This window comes from Amborella trichopoda, chromosome 8 (genome assembly GCF_054954075.1).
Source record: "Amborella trichopoda isolate Santa Cruz 75 chromosome 8, AtrichopodaSantaCruz75HAP2 v2.0, whole genome shotgun sequence".
NCBI lineage: Eukaryota > Viridiplantae > Streptophyta > Magnoliopsida > Amborellales > Amborellaceae > Amborella > Amborella trichopoda.
In genome coordinates, this window is record NC_142343.1 from 6,888,928 (window position 1) to 6,898,655 (window position 9,728).

The window sequence follows — 9,728 nt, forward strand, 5'->3', positions numbered from 1 at the left end:
CTCCTAAATCTATGATTGCTCTTTTGGCTTGCCTGAGAGTCCTTTTGGGCCTAGCCGGAAAACTTGACCATGGCCCCTTCTTCTATCTTATCTATTGCCTCGCTACTAGGCTCCCTACTCCAACCGATTGAAGTAATAGCTCGATCCTTTTTGGGGGTGTTGTAGACCATTCTCTTCTTCTCATACAACTATAACATAAATAAATAAATAAATAAATAACTAAATATATATATATATAGGTGCTTGGTTGATCCATTTCAAGAAGTCTCCTTAAGTACATTTTCATAGTATGCTTGATTCATCCATTTCTAAACAACGCCATGTAGTATTAAGGAAAAATAAAAAACTAAAAAAAGAAGCTAAATTACCGCTAAACATGGCTAAGGGGACGCTTATCATGACGAGTAGCAAGTTTCTCGGCACACGACCCGCTTGAACATGTCCAAGAACTGGAAACTAATTATTTAGAGCGCGAATGGCTTCAAAGTTCAAACCAATTATTTGGAGTGAGGGACCGTGCAAAAGATTGGAGCGCCACGATGGCGTGATTCAGAGAGAGAGGATCGCCACAACGGATGGAGAGAGACATCTAGAGCAGAGGGGATAGCTCCAACGGAAAGAGAGAGAGAGATAAGCATTGGAGAAAGCCAGTACAGCAAGCGTCTGATAAGTCTAGAGCGCCACATGCATCACCATTTCGATCAGCCGCATAATCCCTAATTTGGGCTTGGAGCCCACCAGCACACATTCAACTCAGGGTTTCAGGGTTAGAGGGGGTGAGGGAGAGGAACACAGAGTCATTTATGAAGGTATAAAAGGAAGCGGCTCGCACAACTCTTCAAAGGCAGACGGAACCCATTGCCTCCTTCAATAGAGATTAGAGATCCTGCCCCTCTCTCTCTCTCTCTCTCTCTGGGGAAGGCGATGAAGAACGAGGAAATGAGTCGGGAACGAAGCTTCAACTTTGAGACCGACGATGAAGAAAACCAGGCGGATACGATGGGCAATGAAGACTATGAATCTGATGGCTCCGATATGTCATCCACTCGCCAGTCGTCTGGCCACGGCCGAAGCTCCTATGACTGCAATACGTCCTGGCCACAGAGCTACAAGTATCCCTCTCACTGTCTCTCTCTCTACGTGAATCTTTTGTGGCTTTCACAGTAAATATTTGAGGAGTTTCTTTCTTTGGAATTTCATGATCGATTAACATCTCTTTCTTCCTCTTATTATCATAACAATCTCATGATCAAAGAAAGACACACTCTCTCTCTGGAATTTCATGATCGATTTAAATCTCCCTGTTGTTCTCTCTCTCTGGAATTTCATGATTGATTAAAATCTCCCTGTTGTTCTCTCTTTTTCACTCAATTTCTTAACACCTAAACTCTCTCATGCATCCGCCATTCTCTCTCTCTCTTTCTTCCCCCTTACACCTATTTTTTCAAGCTTAACTTCGATTTAAAATATTTCCTTTTATTTTTCTGAATTGTATATCGGCATTCATTTTTTAACAAGGAGCCATTTTTCCTTAGACTTCAAATTTCATATCAAATAGCTTGGAGTCTATCACAAAATTCCATGTATTTTTTTTGAATTTTTAAACGCAGTCAATGGAATACTCTCAGCCTCCCAGTTTCAGATCTACGGCTAGAAAATACTACAAGCTTTTTGTACCAAAACTAAAGTCTTTCTATGATTAATACTGCAGATACTACAAGTTAACATCAGCGGTCCATTTCAGAAACGGAGGACAGAGTTCTGATGTTACTTGCAGCATACTATAGTAGTGTCCTACATCTATGGTGATGCATTGCCCTTTTATTTTTCATGGAAATATGGAATCTGTTTTGGTCTCTTTTTTTTCAACTTCTCCAATAAATTAAAGAATCAAATAATTTTGACCATGGGATGTAATGTAAAATTGGATGGCTCTATTTATTCGACCAAACTCAAATTTCAAAAAAAAAAACCAAATCTCCAACTTTGTGACTACACAAGCTAGTGGAAAATAAGAGTTCTGCCAGTGTTTCCATCCATGCTTTTGGGTGGGAATACTAGATACATTGTAATACCCAAGAAAATTGATTATTTTCGGTAAAAAAAAAAAAAAAGAATTCACTTGGAAATAGACATTTTGGCCTTATTTGATTCATGGAAATCCCAACAAAATGGTCTTGAACAGTTCTTTATCAATTAAGAGACTCAAGTTATAGTATGTTCCCACGGGATCATGTTATACTACTCCCTATGGCAAAATAGTTACTTGGGATTTTCTTTTTTTTAATTTAAATTTTTGGGGATCCATTTAAATATCACTTGATAATTATTTTCAGAGAAAAAATTTCGATTTTGAGTTCTTGAACATCTATATCTTTGCTTAAAAAAATCGCACAATTCGTATGCCATTTTTGTTAGGCACAAAGAGAGTGCGTTAATTGTTTATTTTCTTTGGGGTTGGTTGCTGAGTTGTAGATATTACATCGCCAAAATTTGGGATCTACAAAACGTTCTCAGCGTAAGTTTTGCTCGAGAGAGTAGATAGACAGTATACTCCAGCGGGAGCAGGAATATTTTTAGCTTATCTGTTTGTTCTGTTTTATGGCGTGACAATTACCAAGTCTGCAAGCATGAAAACCTCGTGTTAGATGCCCTTTTTTCATTTGGTTGCTTTTATTTTCTTTGGCTTACTTTCTAATGTTTAGTTTTTAAGAGGGATACCCTAGAAATTTCTTAAGGAGGTCTTTAAACCGGGTCCATTTTCAGCCAAGTTAAAATAAACTATGAGCACGTATAGCATGCTCCTGCAGGAGCATATTGCATAATCCATCAGACAAAAGAGCTATCAAGGAGGACTTTTACAATCTGAAATTTTGGAATTCAATTAGAAGATAATTATTTTCAAAACATAAAATTTATGTTGTGATTTTTTAAATGCTTAGATCTAAGGATCCAAAAATTGAATTCCATTTTTCGGGTATTCTTTTTAGGCACATATAAAATTTGATTTGAGATTTAATTTTTATTTTTTTTATTTTTTAGATTAGTTACTAAGTTGAAAAGGTTGCAATCACAAAGTCTGGGTCTACAAATGCTCCTGGCTTTTACCCGGGGAAGAGAATGGGGAGGTCCCCTTGAATAGGATCTTTTGATAAAAAGTTTAAAACTTGATATTATTGCTATTGACTAATGGTCTGCTTGGATGGATCCATTGCTTAGACATTTCGGCAATTTCGCCACTATTACATGAAACATTTCTGTTTCTTTTACTAAATGGGCCGGTGGTGTCATCCCATCTCAAGTAAGTGGGGTAGATATTCCTGTTAAGCTAGAGAGGACAAAACGCCCCATGTACAGTTTGAACTTTCAAGTAAAAGTGACAAAGTTTTGGATAGCTGGCTTTATTGCTAGAATTCACTCTAGGCATTGCAATTGATATTGGCCATTCTTATCGAGCTTCTTAGATGCAACTAAGCTTTTGATGGTCATTTACCTCTATAAGAAAAACCAATTAGGCTAAACCTGATATCTTTACATTAATGATAAGAAGATCGTAAGTCACAAGAACTCAACTCCATTGTCATTGAGATCGATTACACTTGCAAACTCTTTTAGAACATGTGTTTATCTATTTTCCACAGAACTTATTACATATTAATTAACATATATTGGTGCCAATCTTTTCATATATACTTTTTGGTACAAACAGCCTGTGAGTACCGCAATATTTTCTGGTCAAGAAAAACTGTTTTAGTGTTTTAGAGTCTTGACATTGATCAAATACTGTTTGTAATTCAAAATATTGCAGGCAATCAATGGACATATTCAGTAGCGTGACGCCACCAAGCCTCACTATCCTTGCTGGCTCAAGCTTAATAAGAGCAGGAAGTTCCTTTTGGTCTTCTTCTTCAGTTCACAGGAGACACCCCCCTCTAGAAATCAACTATCCTTCCACTGAACCCCTCATTTCTACTGCCTCAGAAAAGGAACAGCTCACATCCCCTCATCCACAAACCAAGCAATCCTTCTATGACCCACACGGCATTGTTCTTTCACAACAATGTTCCTACTCTCAGGCCGTTATCAATGGTGATTCCCTCTCTCTAGCAATTTCTAAAAATTCACAGTCCTATCATCCATGGTTGACCACTTGACAATGCATGTATATGTGTACGTATATATGTATATATATATGCATATACGTATATGCATGCATTTACATATGTCATGTGTAAGTATGGGTCTATCATCTATGTATGAAAAATTGTATAGGTGAAAATGTATGATGAAAGATTAGGCTCTTCTTGTTGTAGGGATCAATGTTCTTTGTGGGGTGGGAGTTCTCTCCACACCTTATGCCGTCAAAGAGGGAGGGTGGTTAGGGCTATTGGTGCTTTTGTCATTTGCCCTCATATCTTGTTACACTGGGGTTTTGCTGAAGAGATGCTTGGAAAGCAAACCAGGCCTCCATACTTATCCAGATATTGGGCAGGCTGCATTTGGCAAAGTGGGCCGCTTAGGTATATCTGTAAGTTCTCATTTGCTTTATGAGTAATTCTCTTGTTGATAGATGTTATCCTCTAAGAACCAATAGTTTGTCAGTCTTAAGTTCTCAGCATTAATTTTCCATTACACATTTATGGGTTTTGCTATAGATCAAGCAACTTTAACTTATCATTTTTGTTTTAAGAGTTAGATTAAGTACTCAAATCAGTATTCATTTCACCAATGTCTCTTTCTTCTCATCTGTTAGGGTTTGGATTAGTCTTAGACATAGTAGTTTGGCAGTTTGGTCATGGAGGTCAAGCGTGCGGACTCTTGAAGTTCGTCTCAAAAACTTAAACAAGCTGGCCTACCCTTTTCTACTTATGGTTCATTCTTCTCTAATAATGTGTTAGTGAGTGACATTAACATGAGCAACCCCATGTGACATTCAAGATATCATGTAGCATAAAATAAGTGCTAAAAGTTTCATTGGTTCTAGACATTTATAATTGGAATTTGAAACTGTGTGGTTATATTCTTAAGGAATAAGATCCAAAATAACGATGGAAGGATGGTGTTCATGTTCTGATTAATAGGTTTCCCCTGCCACAAGTAAAATGGTTTTCCCTTGTGGCAAAAGATGTTTCCAATCAGGGGCATCTTATGCCATTTGGAGATACTCTGTTGGAAATTATTAGAAGGAAAAGTACATAATAAGGCTGTTTACCTTTGGTAGCAACATCATAATTACCCCTAACTGTCATATGTGAAATTAGGTAGTTGGGTTTGTACCACTAACTATGCTCGTAATCTGAGAAATTTTTTTGAACTTTGTAGGAAAGAATGACACACACGTAGCTGCCATTTCCACATTAGATGCCTAGAGGTGATTTTGGCATTCTTGTATCAAAGGAAAACAGTGTTATAGTATAAAATCCTTTAATGGAAATTTCTGATGACATTTTCTAATTGATTAGAAGTATGAGATTAACCATGTGACAAATGACATTCCCACATAAAATACGTAGTACTTCCTAATAGTTAACAAATGTCCTTATGTTTGCCTTAAGCTCTTGCAATGGGACATCCAATTCTCCAATGATCTCTTGCAATAGAATTAGTTTAGCCATTTTTTTGCCCGGTTTTCATGAAAGAATACTATTCTCAATTATATATTGCTAACGTTTGATGCCAACCTTGTCCTTTGCAGATAATCTTATATGCAGAATTATATGTAAGTGCTACTGTTCCAGCTTTTCAATTAATATTCTTTTGGATTTATAGTTTGCAGTGAGTTTGTTACTATGTTAAGTTTGCTTGATCACAAAATCACTCATTTTGGCAGGCTTGCTGTGTAGAATATGTAATCCTGGAGAGCGATAACCTAAATTCTTTATTTCCAAATGCCCACTTAAATTTAGCTGGATATCAGCTCAGTTCACATCAACTTTTCGCCATTATAACAACCCTTGCAGTGCTTCCTACAGTTTGGCTTCGTGACTTAAGTGTTCTCTCTTACATTTCAGGTTCACAACTCTCTCTCTCTTTCTCTGTGTGTGTGTGCGCGCACGTGCTGGTATTTTTTCAAGTGAAGCAATTAACAAAAATGATCTCTCTCTCTCTCTCTCTCTATCTATCTATCTATTGTTAAAGTTACTAACCATAATGACTTCTTTATGTGTGTGATATGTGCATGCAAATGCGATTATGCTTGTGCCTCTGTGTTTCGACCTTCAAGTTAAGATATAAACCATATTGACCTCTATCTCTTTCTTTTTATCCCCTCTCTCCTCTCTCTCTCTCTCTCTCTCTCTCTCTCTCTCTCTCTCTCTCTCTCTCAGCTGGAGGAGTTATTGCATCTCTACTTGTTGTGATTTGCTTGATATGGGTGGGTGTGGTGGATGGGGTGGGGTTTCATCATGGTGGTACCTCATTGAACCTTAGTGGCCTTCCTGTAGCCATTGGGTTATATGGTTTTTGCTATTCGGGACATGCTGTTTACCCGAATATATATTCGTCCATGAAGAATCCAAGTCAATTCCCTGCCGTTTTGCTAACCAGGTACCTAGAAATTTGTATTCTTTTGCAATACATACTACAATACCAAATTATCCTTTGTTTCTTTTCTGAGGGAGTACATATAAATGAATTTGGTTTAGCATTAGCTTATTTAACTTTGATTGTTATGCTCCAGTTCTGTAGCATGTACAATTTTATATGCTGGAGTTGCTATAATGGGTTATATGATGTTTGGAGAAAGCATCAATTCTCAATTTACTCTCAACATGCCTCAACAATTCTTTGCTTCCAAAGTTGGGGTTTGGACCACGGTATATGGCCTGATTCCTTGTTAGCATTTTCTCTTCTCATGAGTATTCAATTGAGTATTAGTGATTTCTCTCTCTCTCTCTAGGTTGTGAACCCATTTACAAAGTATGCCTTGACAATCACACCAGTGGCACTTAGTTTGGAGGAGCTTTTGCCTGCATCTCATCTCAAGTACCACTTCTTCTCAATAGTGATTAGAACAGGGTTGGTGCTCTCTACTCTGATTGTGGCACTTGCAGTTCCTTTCTTTGGTAAGTACTCTTTCCAATTTAATTCTTGTTCATCCTTCTTGTGTTCAAAGGGCTAGTGTTTATAGGAATAGTGTACTATGCTCTTTAGTACCATAGAAAACCAATGGTTGTGGCTTTTATGCTGTCCAATGGATGCATGGTTATGAGACAGTGTGACCCCCTAAAACATTGACATCACCAGGTTCCATTCTTTGATTGGACAGCAATGGCACTTATGACTATATTTTCTACAATCATATGAATCATGATATTCCTTACCTTGTTTTAATGAAGCATTTGTTTGCGCTTTGGCGATCGCTTGCCACTAGCTTGGATCGAATGTCAACCTTTGGAGCCACCGTTTGTACTATTGGACCAATTTCTTCATGAGTTTTCTTCTGGTCCTTGGCTGTAATTCTCTTTCAGGGCCAAGTTAGAAGAGAATTTCCTAATTCCTATGCCTTCAACATGGAAATTACAATGAATTGTAAAAACAAATAAAATATATCATATCTGCTTATTTTTTTTGATGACTGTCGACATCTTTGACAAAAGAAAAAGACTTCCCTGAGCAAAGAGTGCCTATCTCTACAGTTCACCTACAGTTCAATTAAAAGCAAAAGGATTTTGAGCACTTCAAACTCTAAATCTGGACAGTCCAAAAACCGTTTGTTTGACAATGAGATCTAGGCTTTTAGGAGCCCATAATCTACTTTCTTTTCTTTTTTTGAAGTAAAAGATCCCTCATACATGGATTTCTTAGGGATCACACCTTCGTACGTACAGAGTCTTCCCTTTAAAATATATTAGACTTTGGTAGACTTACAAAGCAAAGACAAGTGTCTAAATACAAATAAACAAACAAATAAATAAAACAATGATACTGATAAAATATCTGTTTTGCATACAAATGAAATTACCTGTCATCTGTTTTTCAGGTTTTGTGATGGCGTTCATTGGATCTGTCCTTACCATGCTAGTTGTAAGTTTTCTTTTCTTTTCTGTTATCAATTAGATTATGATAAAGCATTGTAGTTTATTGTGGATGTATCAATACATTATTTTTTCTTGGAGATCTTAATAATTTGTTTTTTTAAAAAATGATATTAAAATGAAAAAAAAAGCATAAGAGAATATAATATTAGGAAATAATTCCTTTATTCTTTAAAACCTCCTATGAAAATCATAAGACTCATCTAACCGTAAACTTATCTATTCAAATAAAGATGGAAAGATATTTGTGAATATTGAAATATTACAGAACATGTAGTTTAAAAGAAAAAGCTCTTCTTTTTGGTGAGATTTATGTTTTGAAGACAGCCATAACTTTGGTTTCGTCTTTGCCCATTCTAACATCTCTTTCTCCATTCCTCTCCCCTTCCAATGAATTCGTATTAAAGGACCAAATTCACTTGTATTAGAGAGCCCAAAAACCCTTTCAAGTTATTCATCATTATACCATGGTTTTGCAGGCTCTTATCCTTCCTTGTGCTTGCTACCTGAGCATCCTTGGCAGCAATGTGACTTTATTACAGGTCACCTTGAATAACCCCTCTAATTTTTCTTCCACCCAGTTGAATTCTCAATCCCCAATATTGTCATATTAATTTTGAAATGGTTATTCTTTGGTTACAGAGTGCTGAATTTTGTTCTTGTTTTCTTCCACAGCGGTTCATATGCATGCTTGTTATTGTGGTTGGCGTGGTATGCGCTTGCATTGGGTCTTACTCAGCAATTGGGAAAATAAGTGAAGGTATCAAATAAAACAACCATCTCAACAAATTCTCATCCAATTTTGATGCTCAAGAACCATCGATTAAGTGGTGGTTTGTCTTAAATATGAAGTAGATTCAAGAATACTGGCACAACGATGGGGAAACTGCATAATTCTTTTGTGGTTTATGTTGAAGGACCCAAGAATCACTCCTCGGTCCAAATTCATTGTACAATGCATTACTTTTGTTTTAATATTTTCTCTGATTTCTCGTAGAGAAGGAAGAAATAACCAAGTCCCATGTTCATCTGATACTGCTAGAAATCATGGAAGATGAATTAAGCTGTGTTCTTTTAACATGAAATAAGGAGGAAATAACCAAGTCGTAGCTCTTAGGATATCATGTTTCTGGAGACTTGGGCCTAGCAAACATATTGTTTGGTAACTTCTTTGGGTTCTTAAGAATTGCAGTATCCCTTCTTTGATTGACTGTGAGATTATGAGAGCCCAGGATTCAAGTCAGTAAATTTTCTGTGTTTGTTGAATAATTAATTGATAGAATGTTGATATTTTTTGGATGACATTGAGATTTTTTAAATCATGGCACATCCATAGTAGGTCTAATAAGATTGTTTGTCTAGATCACAAAAAATGGTTGAAGATTTGCATTATATTGCATTTAAATTATTTGTTTTGTTTATTGATTTCTAGAGGGGGACACATATGACACCAAATCCTTGTCCATACTAATTTAATGGCAATACACCTTGTCATAAATTACTTAATTTCTCATTTACAAATGCCAATCATTCAACTTGGTAAATGCAATTCACCAAAAGTCCTAATACTCAACCAAGATACCAAGTAGCCTAATTGATTGGATTAGAGCCATGTATTACTCACATAATCAATCATAGTTAGTGTAATGAGCTGTTGTAGCTTATCTGAGCTGATCCCACTTTGCATAATTG

General features: G+C 36.5%; 1 protein-coding gene across 1 annotated transcript; it reads left to right on the forward strand.

The window, feature by feature from the left end:
• The first annotated feature begins 490 nt into the window (after positions 1-490).
• Positions 491-9,338, forward strand: LOC18436196 (amino acid transporter AVT1C). The gene is made up of 11 exons (XM_011625870.3): positions 491-1,112; positions 3,809-4,089; positions 4,314-4,528; positions 5,696-5,719; positions 5,831-6,011; positions 6,327-6,546; positions 6,680-6,815; positions 6,899-7,064; positions 7,982-8,025; positions 8,516-8,578; positions 8,712-9,338. Exons 1-11 carry the CDS (start codon positions 925-927, stop codon positions 8,805-8,807), a joined length of 1,614 nt encoding a protein of 537 aa, XP_011624172.1. The 5' UTR covers positions 491-924; the 3' UTR covers positions 8,808-9,338.
• The last annotated feature ends 390 nt before the right edge of the window (positions 9,339-9,728 follow it).